The 19,109-nt window shown below is 38.4% G+C and overlaps 1 protein-coding gene across 3 annotated transcripts in view; it reads left to right on the top strand.

The window, feature by feature from the left end:
- Positions 1–4,620: 4,620 nt before the first annotated feature.
- The window catches only part of LOC136877621 (P2R1A-PPP2R2A-interacting phosphatase regulator 1), a 157,372-nt gene continuing 142,883 nt past the window's right edge, over positions 4,621–19,109 (top strand). For 2 of the 3 annotated variants that reach the window (XR_010860785.2, XM_067151803.2), the window contains exon 1: positions 4,621–5,869. Coding sequence is in view for 2 of the 3 variants with exons in the window: in XM_067151803.2 (XP_067007904.1) it covers positions 5,754–5,869 (116 nt within the window). In the remaining variant the exon portion in view is untranslated. The remainder of the gene's footprint in view (positions 5,870–19,109) is intronic. The other variant, XM_067151802.2, reaches the window with a different exon arrangement.

The raw sequence follows: 19,109 nt of genomic DNA, 5'->3' as shown, positions 1-19,109 counted from the left end.
TATGTATGTATGTATGTATGTATGTATGTATGTATGTATGTATGTATGTATGTATGTATGTATGTATGTATGTATGTATGTATGTATGTATGTATGTATGTATGTATGTATGTATGTATGTATGTATGTATGTATGTATGTATGTATGTATGTATGTATGTATGTATGTATGTATGTATGTATGTATGTATGTATGTATGTATGTATGTATGTATGTATGTATGTATGTATGTATGTATGTATGTATGTATGTATGTATGTATGTATGTATGTATGTATGTATGTATGTATGTATGTATGTATGTATGTATGTATGTATGTATGTATGTATGTATGTATGTATGTATGTATGTATGTATGTATGTATGTATGTATGTATGTATGTATGTATGTATGTATGTATGTATGTATGTATGTATGTATGTATGTATGTATGTATGTATGTATGTATGTATGTATGTATGTATGTATGTATGTATGTATGTATGTATGTATGTATGTATGTATGTATGTATGTATGTATGTATGTATGTATGTATGTATGTATGTATGTATGTATGTATGTATGTATGTATGTATGTATGTATGTATGTATGTATGTATGTATGTATGTATGTATGTATGTATGGTTCTGCGTCCCACTGACTACTTTTTCGGATACGGCGAAGTACCGGAATGTTGTCCCACAGGAGTCCTTTTACGTTCCAGTAAATCTACCGACACAAGGCTGACGTATTTGAGCACCTTCAAATAACACCGGACTGAGTCAGGATCGAACCTGCCAAGTTGGAGCCAGAAGACCGGGACGACTTTATTATTATTATTATTATTATTATTATTATTATTATTATTATTATTATTATTATTATTATTATTATTATTATTATTATTATTATTATTATAATATATAATATACATATAATATATAATATACATATAATAATAATATTTATTATTGCGTAGTGTCCTGCTCCTTGGCTGAATGACCAGCGTGCTGGCCTTCGGTTCAGAGGGCCCCGGATTTGACCGCGTCGAGGATTTTATCTGGACAGTCGATAGTTACTTCCTCCGGATCGGCGACTGGATAATCATCTTCATCTACGCACAACGGAATATACTTCAAATCACCACAGAAACACGCAGTAGTGAATACAGCATTCCATCTAAGGTTGGCGTCAGGAAGGGCACCCGACCTTAAAATTGTGATGAATTCATACAAAATGCCAATTCCAGGTAGCTGACAAGAGACCAGGAAATATTATTATTCAAGTGATAGGCTATGAATTATTTCTCTATGTTGTTATATAATGTTTGTTACGGGGCTACCCGTGGATCAGCAGAGGTGAAAGAAGGTGCCGGGATGAATGGGTCTAACTACAAAGTCAAAGTTAATTTAAAATTTTAACAAAGGTTATATTTACTTGAAACAACAAAATTTAAACAACTTAGACAGTGTACTCTGGGCTTGATAACCATTTCATCTATGATAAGGGATCCTGACGTTACCTCCACGCATGTCAAATTCATGGCTTCGTAATGGAGGTTTTCTTTAATGAGGTGGTGGTGGTGATTATTGTTTTAAGAGGAAGTACAACTAGGCAACCATCCTCTGAAAAATGAAAACCTACAACCTGTTTTCCAGTCATTGACCTGGTCAGGGATGTAATGAATGAATCATATATATGCTATTAATACGATGGGGGTTGCCACTCCCAAAGTGATTTATTAACGATTGATAGATGCTATGAAATGAGATTGGAGAGTGTTGCTGGAATGAATGATGACAGGGAAAAACGAAGTACCCGGAGAAAAACCTGTCCCGCCTCCGCTTTGTCCAGCACAAATCTCACATGGAGTGACCGGGATTTGAACCACGGTATCCGGCGGCGAGAGGCCGGCGCGTTGCCGTATGAGCTCTATATAACACTAATCTGAGGGAAAAAAATGGACGGCTCCGATACTTCGAAAAATGAAGATATCGGCGAAAGGAAGACAAGGGCCACGGGAACCTAATACCGTCGGGGTTGTAAAAAACAAGAGTTGACCAAGAGAAGTCGGCTAGAATAGATGAAAGTGAGGAGCCTAGCACAAGTAAGTGGAAGCAATGCCAGGACTTAGCTAAGGGCCCCGTGATCGCTAACCCAAGCTCCAAAGTTCAAAGCCCCTGGGGCCCCTTTTAGTCGCCTCTTACTACAGGCTGGTGATACCGTGGGTGTTATTCTACCGCCCCCACCCACAGGTGGATCTTTAATGCGGGATGTTATTCTAGTTTTCTTCCATTCGAAAAGGCAACATAGGCCTAATTCTTAAGTGTCTTTTGATGCGGTAGTCGGAGGCAGTGAAGTGTTCTAATGAATCTGTAACCCATAAACTGAAGTCTCAATATTTGAAATGTAAATTACAGACTTTGGATGACGTCCCAGGCGACCAAAGCGAACCTAATTTCCTCCCCCTGTCTGGATGTACCTAGCAATTATCCACTTCTCTTTTAAAACTGGGTCGGCTGGAAATGATTAAAAACTCAAATTGTTCTCCTTTTTTGTTGTTGACGAATTGGATTTACAGTACGATATACTATATTTTATAGTGTATATGAAATTTACTTGGAGTTCACTTGAACACTAACAGAAGTGAAATCTATAAGTAAACGTATTAAAAACACTTTTCTTCATATGCGGTTAACATGCTTCTCAGCGTGAGCTTTTAGTGTTACGAACCTCCGCTAGGGGCGCCAGCTAACGCACCCAACTCATCTCCGCACCCACGTTGTTGTGTTCCAGTGCGTTTGCATCGAGCATTTATGTATGTGTCTCTGGTTGTAAAATGATTAATTGTATATCAAAGCAGGAAATCCAAATTATTCAGGTGTGAGGATTCATGTTATCTCCCCAGTAAAGAAGTTTGGGAAAATTGGCTTAACGCTATATCAAAACAAGGATCAACCAAGGGCATCAGTGGATTCCATCCGATTATTCTCGTGTGTGTAGACTGAATTTTAGAGATGGAGATAAAATATAAAACTAAAAGAAAATGTATTGAAGCCAGAGAGCGTCCCTAGGCGCTTTTCGAATTATCTCCATTACCTTCAAACCAGAAAAATAGCTCCACGAATTACCAGGCAGTGACAAGATATTTCTTCGGAAGAAATCTGTGATGAAACAAGCTCTTCAACCGCAGGAAATACATTGGATGACGAGTACGAAATTCATGTGAACAACGATGTATCAATCCAAGTCAATATTCCAACGAGTAAGTATGACAGCAGTGATAAGGCTCCGATCAAGTATTCTGAGATAGCGATAACAGCTGATGAGTAACCATAATGAAGTTAAAAGACTATAGAGACAATTCGAAGACAACCCAGAAATTGATCGTCTGAATAAAGTAAAGGAAGCAGCCAAATATAAAGGAAAACCGACCGCTTTTTAAAATGAAATTCATTATTTTCGCAAGATAAAATCCGAGCAGTCAGACCAAATCATGCGATACTATGTGGCGTGGGGAATAGTATCCCAAACGGTTACGAATATGGCAGGATCGTGGTATAGTGCCATTTTAGTCCAGAAATGATGACTGTAATGCCTTTCGGCAAAACAATCCAGATTGTGTGCATTTCTATTCAAAACGTGAAGAACTGAAGTGTCTGACTAATGAGATGGCAGATGCTCTCTCTCTAACTGTAGTGGAATGTGTATCTTATCTGTTACAAAATCGGTTATTTTATGTTCTCACTAGATGATTTTCTGGAGACGCAATAGAAGTTCTATTTAGTTCAGTGAGATTGGGTGGTGGATTTTTTTTTTTTTTTTTTTTTTTTTGCTATTTGTTTTACGTCGCACCGACACAGGGAGGTCTTATGGCGACGAAAGGATAGGAAATACCTAGGAGTGGGAAGGAATCGGCCGTGGCCTTAATTAAGGTACAGCCCCAGCGTTTGCCTGTTGTGAAAATGGGAAACCGTGGAAAACCATTTTCAGGGCTACCGCCAGTGGGGTTCGAACCCACTATCTCCCGAATACTAGACACTGGCCGCACTTAAGCGACTGAAGCTCTCGAGCTCGGTAAGTGGTGGATTTAATGACATGACGAACGCACGCATTATGTGCTGTAAAACGTATCCTCAAGTCTGGTCATGAACAAAGGGTCAGCGAAATAGTGATAGAATTTCTTTTTGCGACTACTGCCGGTGAATAACAGTAAGAAAAGGACCGAAAAGGTGCTCCGTTACTCGTGTCGAGAAAATTCTGAACTTTGTATGTACCATGCAGCATGGGATGATCCTAATATATTTACTGTAACTGGTAAGATTTGATGTTTTTTACGTTCAAAAGAGAAATGTTAATTTCTGTATGGGCATTATCTTCTCAATTAGTTACATGTCAAGGATTATCTCTCATTTAACCACACATGTTGTCTGGGTGCGGTAAGTGCTGCCATCTGCAATGTCGTTGTAAACGCAATTCTCGCGGCACAGAGCAGGCAGTATATAGAGATTGAGACGGCGGTGGGGACGATTTTTATGCTCAGAACTAGCGCACACTTCCCGGCCTTGTATATCTCGTAGGCAACGCCACACCATAGCTCTTTCTACCTCGTTGCTTTGGTCCTGTGACTTATTATCGTGTCTCTGTTGATACGTTAGATAGCGCTGAATTTCTCGATTATAATCAAATCTCTCCTACTGTGAATGGCAGTTGCCAAGTGAGCCTGTCGTTGTAGTAGATACTCCCGAACTCGAAATGTAGGAAAAGTGGCCTGCCATTATCAACAGAACTTCCCCAATGCCTACCTTACATCGGAAACAACGTATGGTGTCCTTCCTGTTTTGTTTCTCGGATAGCGCTAAAAAGAGACAAGCAATTTAATATAACCTTACTCACTGCCTTTACAGTAATTTACGGAGAAATCTGTGTACAATGTAGAATACCGTAGCGAAGCACGAGTACATTTGCAAGTATTGAATATTAATGTTGAAAATGTAAAAATAATGAACCTGGTAGTTACTGCTTTCGCCATTCGAATGTCAGTCTCCAACTCATGGGCACAAGGGCAAGATAATTTCGGGCATATAGTTTTATAGCATGTGGCAACAATGTTGATTCGCGGTAATGGTGGCTGCTTGTCAAAGGTGGCTGGGTTGTGGACTAAAAACAGTTCTGTTATGAAAGTGCCTCGATATGAGACGTAAAAGCTCATCTAGAATAACATATAACGAGTGTGTAGCATTATCTTTATGACTACACACAGAACTAGAAATTTCGTTGTTTAATATACTCGTATGCGAGATGCAAAATTGAAGTTTTCGTCCGAGTTTCGGTATCTATTCTGAATAGGTTACTCGTGAACTGTCCTTTTTGTAATGCGTTTTGTTGTCTTTTGGTGGAATGAAATGTGGTAACTGTGTTGTAAAGCGGCAGCCATCTGACTACTAAACCATGTTTCTATTTATTCGGCTTGTAAATATAACTCGGGGGTATAAAACAATGCATTGTATCACAGTTTGCAGAATTTTTCTTCTGTAACGAAAATAATGACGAATATTTATATTTTTCTCTATATGTTCGAAATGTATGTAAGAAGTTTATATAGATTAAAGTGATCACTCTAAGTCTTGCCGTTGTGTTGTTAACCAGCAACTAAATTGAGACTCGTTCAGAGGAAATTTATGGTATTGTTGTAAGTTTGTATGTATCAAATGTTGGGAAGAAGAATTAAAGTCCTATATTCATCTAAACTCTTAAACTGTGCAATTGATGCCTTTCACAATGGATGTTGATTCACCTGTTGCCTTGAAACGATCCAGCAGTGCTCCAATGATCAATGAACTGAATACAACCATGACTACAGCTTCTACTACTTCATCCACAAGGTATGGGTTAGACTTAATAAAATAATAGTGGACCTGTTCCGCTGACAGTTCATTGAACGTCCGTTCATAGAGACTTGCAACGATTGTAGTGAAGTCTACAAATGATTATGTGAATGCCATTAGTTTTTGTGCATAGTTTAAATTCCCAGCTCATCCATGCATTTTAATCCTGGTCTACCGGGCGAGTTGGTCATGCGGTTAGGAGTGTGCAGCTGTGAGCTCGCATCCAGGAGATAGTGGGTTCGAACCCCACTGTCGGCAGCCCTGAAAATGGTTTTCCATGGTTTCCCATTTTCCCACCAGGCAAATGCTGGAGCTGTACCTTATTTTTTTTTGCTATGGGCTTTACGTCGCATTGGCACAGATAGGTCTTATGGCGACGATGGGATAGGAAAGGCCTAGGAGTTGGAAGTAAGCGGCCGTGGCCTTAATTAAGGTACAGCCCCAGCATTTGCCTGGTGTGAAAATGGGAAACCACGGAAAACCATTTTCAGGGCTGCCGATAGTGGGATTCGAACCTACTATCTCCTGGATGTTAGCTCACAGCCGCGCGCCTCTACGTGCACGGCCAACTCGCCTGGTGTGTACCTTAATTAAGTCCATGGCCTCTTCCTTCCCATTCCTAGGCCTTTCCTCTCCCATCATCGCCATAAGACCTATCTGTGTCGGTGCGACGTAAAGCAACAAGCAAAAAAATAAATGAAGAAAAATAATCCTGGTCTGTTGGTTGGAACGGGGTTCTCTTAGTTTTATGAGGGTAAGCTAAATGTTGTCTGTTATTAGAGGTGTGAGAGTGGAATTACTGAAAATCATGACCCCATTGTTTGGATTCCATACTGGAGGTGCTGTGGATTAACATCAGGCCACAATAGTTTGCGTAATTTTGTTTTAAGAGACAGTAAGCTCGGTCAAGAAAGCTGAAGAGTACATATATAAAGAACGCTTCATACTGATCACATGACATGGTGATATCTGCAGACCATCTGGCTGGCAGTAGTTGACAGACTAGCAAAAGACCCTTAATGGGCTGTGTGGATTCCATTGTAGTCATTCTATAATTCCAGTTGGGTTCTTTAATAATAATAATAATGAGAATAATAATGAGAATAATAATGAGAATATCGCACAGTGTGGATTAATTGTTACAGAATGTTGTTATAGACCTCTTACGTTCACTGCAGATTAAAACATGGTATCTTTCACAAAGCTTCTCACACAGTATACACGCGCAGTTTAAATTCGGCTGATGGTATATTTTCTCATTGGAGACTTTAAAATGAAAGCCGTGCTCCGCCATTCGTGTAATCATGTGACGGAGTTCAAAATTCGAGTTCATCCACTCGCAGGTCATCATGGCGTCTATACAGAAAAAGTCACTCCAGATATCCTTCTTCTTGTCATGAAGTTTGCACAGTAGTTTATCTTATGCTCCAGTGGAAGGCAGCATCTTCTCAGATCATCATCATCATCATCATCATCACCATTTCCCTTTATCCAGCTGTAGCCGGTTAGGGGCAAATATGGTTCCTCTCCACTTTCTTCGGTCTTTCCACCACTCCTCCTCCAACACTGTGTCCCAGTCCAGGTTTCTTTCTATAATGCTGCGTTGGATGGTATCCTTCCATCTCAATCGTGGTCGTCCACGGCCTCTCCTTCCTTGGATTTGCATTTCCATCACCTTTTTTGGCATTCTTTTGTCGCTCATTCGCTTTATGTGCCCAAACCATCTTAGTCGGCTCTTCTCTATTCTATTATTCATTTTTTCCACTCCAATTTCTTCCCGGATTTTCTCATTCCTTATTTTGTCTCTTCTACTCTTCTGTATCATACTCCTCAAGAATTTCAGACTAGCACAATCAATCAATCAATCAATCAATACTGATCTGCATTTAGGGCAGTCGCCCAGGTGGCAGATTCCCTATCTGTTGCTTTCCTAGCCTTTTCCTAAATGATTTCAAAGAAATTGGAAATTTATTGAACGTCTCCCTTGGTAAGTTATTCCAATCTCTAACTCCTCTTCCTATAAATGAATATTTGCCCCAGTTTGTCCTCTTGAATTCCAACTTTATCTTCATATTGTGATCTTTCCTACTTTTATAAACGCCATTCAAACTTATTCGTCTACTAATGTTATTCCACGCCAACTCTCCGCTGACAGCTCGGAACATACCACTTAGTCGAGCAGCTCTTCTTCTTTCTCTCAATTCTTCCCAACCCAAACATTGCAACATTTTTGTAACGCTACTCTTTTGTCGGAAATCACCCAGAACAAATCGAGCTGGGCTGTGTGGATTCCATTTTAGTCGTTCTATAATTCCAGTTGGGTTCTTTTTTTTTTAACTGTGAAAAATCTTCTCAGATATTCTATATAAAATGCTTGATTGGCTAACACATATACCAGACAAGAGGATGTATATTTTGAGAGGTTGAGTAGGGCGTAACTTCTTTAAAAACACTGCCTTCACTTTTTCAATTTTCATTAGGTCCTTGTTGATCAGGTGATCCCATATATTTTCTAATGCATATGTCAATATTGGTGTAATTTTTAACTTGAATAGTGCCATTTCTTTATCAAGCGGCAGTTTCCCAATTTGTCTTATGTCGTTCATTGCCACCATCGCTGTGTCAACTTTATCTTGTATGTGCTTCTTAAACACAGTTCCCTGTGTTTGGAATATTACTCCTAAATACTTAAAGCTATTTACTGGGCTCTTTAATTCACATGCTGGGCTGAGTAGCTCAGATGGTAGAGCGCTGGCCTTCTCAGCCCAAATTGGCATGTTCGATCCTGTGGCTTAGTCTGATGGTATTTGAAGGTGTTCACACTTGCCAGCCGCATGTTGGTAGATTTACTAGCACGTTAAAGAACTTCTGTGGGACAGAATTCCGGTACCTCGGCATTTCCAAGAACCGCCAAAGTAGTTAGCAGGACGTAAAAATTAATAACATTATTATTTAATTCATTCACTGCTGGTAATGAAAAATGGAACTGTCATTGGCTGCATTGAGGATGATTTAAATCTGCCCGTCTTCATATTTTGGCCGTCTGGCCATTTGGAAAAGCTCTGCTTTGACTGTCCGTGAATCTGTGAAGGGTATTTGTTGTTATTAACTTGTAAAAGAAAACTTTTCATTCATTGAAATGTACTGTTAGGCCTAACGCAGTGCAGCTGAAACATCGACACTTTTTAAATGTCTGCACGGCATAGAAACCCAATAAAAAAATTCTTTTTGAATATAACATCAAGATAACACTTTAAAAACTGAAGAAATGACAGTTATGGCAAAAAAAAAGAAGCAAGAGCTAGGAAAGCAACATATAAGCTATGAGCAACTCGTTAACAGGATTTTATTTTTATTATTATTATTATTATTATTATTATTATTATTATTATTATTATTATTATTATTTTTTTTTTTTGTTGAGATGCTGGAGAAACTCAAGCAGTTTATGTTTCTCGTGTGGCTGTAGGACGAACATGTCATTGACATAGTAGTACTATCTGGTGGGCTTATGTGTTGCTTGTCCAGTGCAGACTTTTGAATTTTCCATATAAAGATTGTCAATGATCCCAATGTTACCCCATCAGTTAGTTCAAAATATCTGCCATTCCACTGGAAGTATGTGGCCTGTAAGCAATGGTTGGAAAGAAGGGAAAATTTCAGCTAGAAGTGAAATTGTAGCTTTAAGCGGCACATTGGAAAAAAAAAAAAAAAGGACACAACATCGAAACTGACCATGTCAGTGCTATTAATATTTATCCCTTCCAGCAATTTGAGAAAATGTTTGGAATTCCTAATGTGAGATTCCGTTTGCCTGATACGTCGTTGAAGTAGTGTAGCTGGGTACCTAGTCAGATAACAGGTAGGAGAGCCGATATGGAACGTCAGCTTTACGAATCTTCGGGAGACTGTCTTAGGACTGCGGCTTCCCCAAAGGACAATATCAGCTCTTTAATCTGCCTCAGGGTGCGAAGAGTGAGGTTGTTTTTCAGCTCCCTGTAGTTCTTACGGTCCAGTAGCTCACAGATATTGTTTTTATAGTCACCAGTGTACATGATTAAGGTTGTGTTTCCTTTGCTAGTATGATAACATTGTCTTCATTTCTCCTCAGTTCTCAGAGCACCTTTCTTTCTCTCACAGAGATGTTTCTTTTGCAGAACAGAAGTTTGGAATATTCTGCCAATAGGCCTTTCTATTATCTTCAGCTTCATCCATAGGAAGGGGTTGACCGGGCGAGTTGGCTGCACGGTTAGAGGCGCGCAGCTGTGTGCTTGAGATAGTGGGTTCGAGCCCCACTGTCAGCAGCCCTGAAGATGGTTTTCTGTGGTTTCCCATTTTTACACCAGGCAAATGCTGGGGTTGTACCTTAATTAAGGCCACGGCCGCTTCCCACTCCTAGGCTTTTCCTATTCCACCGTCGCCATAAAACCTATCTGTGGTTGGTATGACGTAAAGTCACTTATAATAAATTTCTTTTTTTAAAGAAGGGCGTTAACTGCAGCTTCAACCTAAGCGATGATATCCTCATTTGACACTTTTTGGGGAGTATGGACGAAGTTATTTCCTTTTGCAGTGTAGCTGAAATATCTACACTTTTTAAACTTCTACGTGGCCTAATATCCCAATAAACAATTTAACTTTGTCGATTGGCAATGGCTGTGAAAGCCTGCACCATGTTACATTATCTAATTTTACGTTCATGTCTATGTGATTACTGGTCACATGGTTAAATTTGGTCTATTACTCTCTTAACTTCTGTGGAATATTATCATTATTAAAAACTGTCCATTCATAATGTAATCACTTAAGTCTTCCATTTTAAACATCAGTTATAGCCTACTTACAGATCTTAATAATTCTGGGCAATTGTAAGAGAAGGAACCATGTATTAAGAAAGTGTACAGGATTACCATTAGCATTTCCCTTATCTAGATTAATTTAGGCTGATGCATATTTTATTTATCACACTTATCTTTCCACCATTTCTCATCCATCACCAGGTTTTTTTCCATAGTCTCTTGCCTTATGCTGTTTTTAACCTAGAGCATCCATCTTAACGCGAGAGGAAGATCTCAGCTTTTCCTACTGCTAGGAGGGCTGTAGCTGATTCGAAAATGTGGTGTGTTGTATGTTGTTCATCACTTCAAATGAAGTTCGTTGCCTAGCAGGGAACGTTTCTTGCTTAACACAAGTTGGATGTTGCCGATGCGTTTTCAAGGACTTCATTCATTCCACCATCCATACTATCACTCTCTCCAAACACGTGTGCCAGTTTGTCAAAACATTGACACTGATCATACCAGCCAGAAATGCACAAATATTGTATAGGACTGCATCAGTCCCTGATATTTTCCGCATTGTACAAGTATATTGTTTATGTTTCCGCCTTGAGGAGATTTCACATTGTACAAACGTAAGAACGTTAACGCCGTAAGCTTCGTCAGGACTGAGAAAACATTCCGTAGTGGATAAGTTTCCTCTTTATTCAGTTCAGCTTTGAGCACGTTTTAACTGTATTGTATTGAATAGGAGAATATTTTGAAACTTTATTAAATTTGTATCAGAATTAAATTTGTCTTAAAAGCACCTAAAGTACTCCCTGGACTAAAAGACCCATCATCGAAGTACATTGATGCCAGGAAGAGTGGGAGACTAAAGAATAACAACAAACAATTAAGTCAGGATTCTAATCCTAAAAGGACCCCAGAAAATGAAAGATTGCATAGGAGAGCTCAATTTGAATATCAAATGGCATGGTTCGAATTCTATTACTAATGGAGGAAGGCCTTAAGAAAGATTTTTAATAGAGGAGATAACACTTGGCTGGGAATGTCTCGAGAAGAAATAATTTACTAATAAGTTAAAAGAAAGTATAAAATGGTTCAACCTTTCAATACTATTAAAATAAGAAATGTAAGTTTACATTCTGATCCAAAATATCATCAGTTACAGACCTAGCCCCTTATACGATATTTCTAAATTCATCAACAACAAAAAAAAATTATTGATTTTAATCTAATAAATCTATCAAAAACACTTCTGAATTAATTGAAAAATTAAAAAATTTTGACATCCAACCAAATTTCTCTCTCCATTCTTTCGATATTGTAAACATGTACCCCAGTATTCCTATTTCCAAATTACTACCCATAATTGATAACAACTTAAATAAATACAGTCATCTATGTAAATTGGAAATTAAGGACTTCATATCCACATTAAAATTAGTAATGAACAAAAACATTTTCACCTTTGATAACACCATTTACCAACAAGATGGTCTAGCTACGGTATGGGCTCACCAGCTTCAGGCATCCTAGCTGAAATATATCTGGATTTCTTGGAAAATACAGAAATCAATAATAATAATAATAATAATAATAATAATAATAATAATAATAATAATAATAATAATTTCTCAAACATCTTATTTTGGGCTAGGTATGTTGATGACACTATAGTTATTTTAAATGAAGAATCATCCAGTGCTGACTCCATTCTTCTTCTTCTTCTTCTTCTTCTCCTTCTTGTTAACAACATTGACCCTAACATAAAATTTACCCTTGAATCGGAACATAACAAAACCCTTAAATTTTCTTGACTTAACTATTACCAGACATCCTCATTCTTTATCTTACAAAATTTTCAAAAACCCAACTCAAACAGCAACCTCTATTCGGCAAGATTCTATACACCCACAAGCACATAAACAGCTTCTTATAACACCCTAATTTTTCGTGCATCTAACACTCAAATGTCTAAAACAGATTTAAATAATGAATTAAACACTTCCGTACTATTGCAGAATTAAATGACTTTGACAATTCTTTCATAAACTGCATTATTAATTAATTCAAACACTGCCCCAAAACCACATTAACAAAAGATAAAACCAAACCCACTGCATTTTCCACCTTTACTTTCTCTCAAAACGCTTATAAAATCACCACCATTCTAAAAAACCATAACATAAAAATATCTTTTAGAACCAGTAACACCGGGCGAGTTGGCCGTGCGATTAGGGGCGCACGGCCGTGAGCTTGCATCCAGGAGATAGTGGGTTCGAATCCCACTGTTGGCAGCCCTGAAGATGGTTTTCCGTGGTTTCCCATTTTCACACCAGGCAAATGCTGGGGTCGTACCTTAATTAAGGCCATGGCTGCTTCCTTTCCACTCCTAGTCCTTTCCTATCCCATCGTTGCTGTAAGACCTATCTGTGTTGGTGCAACGTAAAAGCAAATACGTTATGACCATTTCTTAATCTAACCATAGACCGTATTCTGAATGAGTTGACAGAAAAAAAAATTGCTGAAACATGATGATTGCCTGCTGTCACTCGTCCACTTCCAGTCTTAAAAATTCTGTGTCGGTGGCAAATCCAGGTATGGATCAGATAATCATATTTTAAAAATAAATAAAATTATACAAATTAAACACTAATTTTTGTGTTTTACAAGATAGGATTAAACACTCGGTCCAGATTTCTGGTGTCACTTAATTGTGAAGACACACGAGAAAGTTCAATTGACGAATTGTGAGTGTTAAAAATAGCACCATCTGATCAAGTGAATATTAGCAAGTCACTGGTAAACAGTACTCAGAATAATCGCACTTTGAATCACAGTCTGTTACGTAAAATTCAAAGTAATAATAACACTTTGATATAATTATGGCTTTTGAATGAAATTAAAGCACAGTCTGAAACATTTATGGTTTCAAAGTACACATCACTGTTCAAAAGTTTCCATAGTTTTAGGTAGTCACACTTTCTAAGCATAGTTCAAGTAACACGAGTTTGCGAAACACTGTTCAAACAATTCATTCTATTTACACATGAGAATAATGTTTCTGTCAGTCAGGACACGTTGTACTGGGTTCAAAATAAAACCTGAAGTTCAAAGTTTATCGGAATATCAAGTACCAGTTCAGTCTATGTACTACACACGTAAGATGTATTCAGATGTTTCTAATTATTACTAACACAAATATTAAGGGGATATTATGTGTTGTTTAACTTCATGTGAGTTAATATTTCATGGAATTGCCATAAAATGTCCTTAAGATTTACAAAGTTATTTGAGACCACTGTTCAAATACAAGTAATATTTAGGAAAAACTGCCCCCACTCGGTTACGACAAACACTAAGTTCCGAGTTCTCGAAATATCCTAAGTTCTGATATGTCGCTGTCCAATGTTAAACACTCATTCTAGCACATGCTGAAATTTTACTAAGTTCGGAGATGTCACCGAAAATATTGGAGTTCAAATTAGCACACGCTGGATTTTTCTAAGTCCGAAGCACTGCAGAGATTTTATAAGTTACCGAAAATATTAGAGTCCATCTTAGTACACGCCGGATTTTTTCTAAGTCCATAGCACTGCAGAAATTGTATAAGTATGACGACTAACTTCGCGTAACGCGACAGAGTTTCAGGTTCAACAACTGCACACGGCGACCATACAATCCGTCATAGTCGAGTTGTAGATTGCAACTGATTATACCTCTCTCGTCGTGGTTCTTATATACCTGAAGTCGAGGCTGGCGCTCTGTATCTCGTGAAAAATTATGTTTCCTTTCCACCTCAATATCTTGAAAATCTCTTAGTCGATTTTCTTGAAACTTTGGCCAGTTTACATTTAAAATACGGGCTTTACAGTGATATACTTTAGTATTTTGTAGCTAAAAGGTTTAGCAGATATAAAAAAATGTTCTAGTACTTTCTGGTCTGGTGAGCTGGCTGCACGTGGAGATTACGTCATCCGGCCTGCTCCCCGCCTGTGACGTAGCGCTCTCCCTCTCACACACATAGCTTGCAGCTGTGTCTAGAACATACACCAATATAATGGTCCGTTATTGGACATTATAAATTATCCAGCTAACTCATTCTTGGTTGCCTGCGTTTCGCCCTCGTGTGCTAAGTTAGGCTCGTCAGTTGGGACTTAGCACACCACCCAAGACGCAAGGCTAGTGCATACTGTGGAGGCCACTGCATAGGCTATTTGAAGCCACCAGCAGTGCCAATGCACTATGAGAGCCATGTCTCAATTTCCAAAAATAGATGCCTGCCTGGCCATCAAATGATGTAGATGTTGATTCCCATAGGGAACCTAAAATATTTGTCCTGAATGAGTAAATTTATAATACCAATATAATGGTCCGTTATTGGACATTATAAATTATCCAGCTAACTCATTCTTGGTTGCCTGCGTTTCGCCCTCGTGTGCTAAGTTAGGCTCGTCAGTTGGGACTTAGCACACCACCCAAGACGCAAGGCTAGTGCATACTGTGGAGGCCACTGCATAGGCTATTTGAAGCCACCAGCAGTGTCAGTGCACTATGAGAGCCATGTCTCAATTTCCAAAAATAGTTGCCTGCCTGGCCATCAAATGATGTAGATGTTGATTCCCATAGGGAACCTAAAATATTTGTCCTGAATGAGTAAATTTATAATACCAATATAATGGTCCGTTATTGGACATTATAAATTATCCAGCTAACTCATTCTTGGTTGCCTGCGTTTCGCCCTCGTGTGCTAAGTTAGGCTGGTCAGTTGGGACTTAGCACACCACCCAAGACGCAAGGCTAGTGCATACTGTGGAGGCCACTGCATAGGCTATTTGAAGCCACCAGCAGTGCCAATGCACTATGAGAGCCATGCCTCAATTTCCAAAAATAGATGCCTGCCTATGGGAATCAACATCTACATCATTTGATGGCCAGGAAGGCATCTATTTTTGGAAATTGAGACATGGCTCTCATAGTGCATTGGCACTGCTGGTGGCTTCAAATAGCCTATGCAGTGGCCTCCACAGTATGCACTAGCCTTGCGTCTTGGGTGGTGTGCTAAGTCCCAACTGACGAGCCTAACTTAGCACACGAGGGCGAAACGCAGGCAACCAAGAATGAGTTAGCTGGATAATTTATAATGTCCAATAACGGACCATTATATTGGTATTATAAATTTACTCATTCAGGACAAATATTTTAGGTTCCCTATGGGAATCAACATCTACATCATTTGATGGCCAGGCAGGCATCTATTTTTGGAAATTGAGACATGGCTCTCATAGTGCATTGGCACTGCTGGTGGCTTCAAATAGCCTATGCAGTGGCCTCCACAGTATGCACTAGCCTTGCGTCTTGGGTGGTGTGCTAAGTCCCAACTGACGAGTCTAACTTAGCACACGGGGGCGAAACGCAGGCAACCAAGAATGAGTTAGCTGGATAATTTATAATGTCCAATAACGGACCATTATATTGGTATTATAAATTTACTCATTCAGGACAAATATTTTAGGTTCCCTATGGGAATCAACATCTACATCATTTGATGGCCAGGCAGGCATCTATTTTTGGAAATTGAGACATGGCTCTCATAGTGCATTGGCACTGCTGGTGGCTTCAAATAGCCTATGCAGTGGCCTCCACAGTATGCACTAGCCTTGCGTGGGGGAATGGAACTAAGGCGGGGTGGAAGGATGGGGTAGTGGGGGTAATTGACGGGAGTGTGTATTCCGGATTACTTGGAAAATCGAACTGTTTTTCGATAGTTTGGTATTTTTAAGCCAATCGATTAAAAGATCGAAAAGAATATTGGGTTTCTCGTAAATCTCATTTAAATTGTAATTGGGGTTAAAATATTGGTCGCAGTTGATGTAACAACTTTCAATTATATTCATTATGGGTCCCTTGTTTACTGTTTGAAGAACTTCCATATCTTGTTCAATGTCGGTAAATTTGTGATTAGTGTCGTGCATATGTATACCCATGGCAGAGAACTTATTGTGTCTCATCGCGTTGACGTGTTCCGAATATCTAATCATAAAGTTGCGTCCTGTTTGACCTATGTAGGAGCTGTTGCATTCATTGCATTTTAGTCTATATATTCCAGATTTGGAGTAGATACTGGGGGTATTGATTGATGCAGAGTTGTGTAAAATTTCGGAGGTTCTATTGTTAGTTTTGAATAAAATTCTTACATTGTGTTTTCGGAAAAGGTTGGTGATTTTGTGGACGTCATTATTATAAGTGAAGGTGGTTGAGATAGGAGTTTTTTCTTTTTCTTTTATGAGTTTGGTTTTAGGCCTGTACGTATATTTATTGATTATTTGTTCTATAAACTGCCTGTTGTACCCATCGAACTTGGCAATTGCCCTTATGGTATTAAGTTCGTTATTAAGATCTTTAATTTTATTGTAATCCCACTTCAATACGGAACCAATGAAATTCATAACTGTAAGTAAGAGGAGGCAAGAAGGGAACGTTCTACTATGGGGACCGGCAGTTAAGATCAGTTTCAAGTTTCTGGTACCTGGGAATAACGTTTCAATCAGCTGGAAAACAATTTTCCCCTCATGTCAAAGAAAGACTAAACGCAGCCATTAAAGCAATGGGTGACATCAGACTTCTCAGCAGCTTGTCGCTGACGACGGCCATAGAGTTGTTTCATCTCAAAGTCAGTCCAGTTGCGTCCTACGGGATAGAAAACATATGGGTGCATCTTACCAAGGCACAATTGCAAAGTTTAGAGAATGTAAAATCAGCATTTCTTAAAAGAGTACTTTGTCTATCCAAGTCACTCCTTCGCACCTCGTTTACGTACTGACAAGAGAACTGTTCTATGTAGAAGAACTGCATCTGAAGTTCCTGCTCCCCACCACCACAGCGTATAAGGCACTACTGCAGGAACTTCTTCAAAAGAGGAACAACATATCAGACGATTTTTACCTCAGCGACGCAATGATTAACTTAGAGTGGATGCAAGGAGGTTATAAATTAAGATATATATCAACAAGGCTCGCCGTGCATGGATTTCACCATAAACTGTGTGAATCCAAGCAATTTCATGACCTCTGCCATGACTGTAAGTGCAGAAGATGTGGTGAACTCTGTGAGAGATACCATGTACTAAAGTGCAAATTGAGAACAGAATCTCTGAGAAACTTTTGTGATACAGTGTAATACTTTGTATACTTGTATTCATGCACATTGTGCGCAATTAAATATTTATAATTCACAATTGTTGTTATTCAAGGAATAAAATTTGTTGCTAGGTAACAAATGATATGATTCTGTTTTAGTACTTCAAAAGGTGGATAGTGGTATATATAAAAACTCTTAGAATATGAGACTATTAGTACTGATATGGATTTTATGAGATCTAAGGAAAAGAAAATAAATTAAAAATAAGAAATAGAAAAGTGAAAATGGTAAGGTAAGTAATATTATGAGGCTCACTTTAATTTAGGCTTGTCATGAAGTATAAGAGGAAGTAAGAACCGAAAATTGAACATAGGTAGGGGATAGGAGGGGAAAGGAAGTAAGGGGAGTAGTTTAAGGTGGGTCAGGGGGGTATTGTGGTAAGGGCAAGTAGTGCGAGAAGGTGTTGTGTATTACATGGAAGATAGAATGCCTACTTGTCAACTTAAAGCTTTTGAAAACTAAGATAGGGAAGTCAAAAAGAATGTTCAGTTTTTCAGACAAATCGTTAAGGTTTTGGTTAGGATTAAAATATTGATCAAGGTGTATTAAACGATTTTCAGTGATATCAAGAAGAGGGCCTTTGTTTAGGGTACTGATAATTTCAATGACTTGGTCTAACGTAGTGAAATTATGTTTTACGTCTTGCATGTGTTGCCCTATTGCTGAGAATTTATTGTATTTTATTGCGTTAACATGTTCTGAATATCTAATTTTGAAGCTGCGTCCAGTTTGTCCAATGTAAGAAGAACCACAGGTGTTGCATTTAAAACGGTATACGCCAGGTTTTGAAAATATTTAGTTCTGTTTATAGATTTGGAGTTATAAATCACATCCATGTTTCTATTGTTAGTTCGAAAGGAAATTTTGGAATTATGTTTTTTAAAGATATTGGCAATGCAGTAGACGTTTTCATTCATAGTGAAGGTAGATTAAGCTGCTGGTTTAGGATTGTCATTTGATAGCGTTGTATTTGTTTGGTGTTTAAATTTATTGATTATTCGTTCAATAAAAAATCTGCTGTAACCATTAAATTTAGCGATGGAATGTATGATGTTAAGTTCTTTATTTAAATTTAAAATTTAAACAAATTTAATTTTCGGTTCTTACTTCCTCGTGTACTTGTATTTAAATTTTAATTCTTCAGAAAAGTGTCATAAGTGTTACAATTGTGTTGACTTCTTGCCATTTTTGTATCAGCTGATGATGACATGGACATATGTCAAAACCAGTCCCATAACATATTAAAGTGTTGC

This window comes from Anabrus simplex, chromosome 7 (assembly GCF_040414725.1).
Source record: "Anabrus simplex isolate iqAnaSimp1 chromosome 7, ASM4041472v1, whole genome shotgun sequence".
NCBI classification, from domain to species: domain Eukaryota; kingdom Metazoa; phylum Arthropoda; class Insecta; order Orthoptera; family Tettigoniidae; genus Anabrus; species Anabrus simplex.
This window is presented reverse-complemented; position numbering and strand designations above follow the sequence as displayed.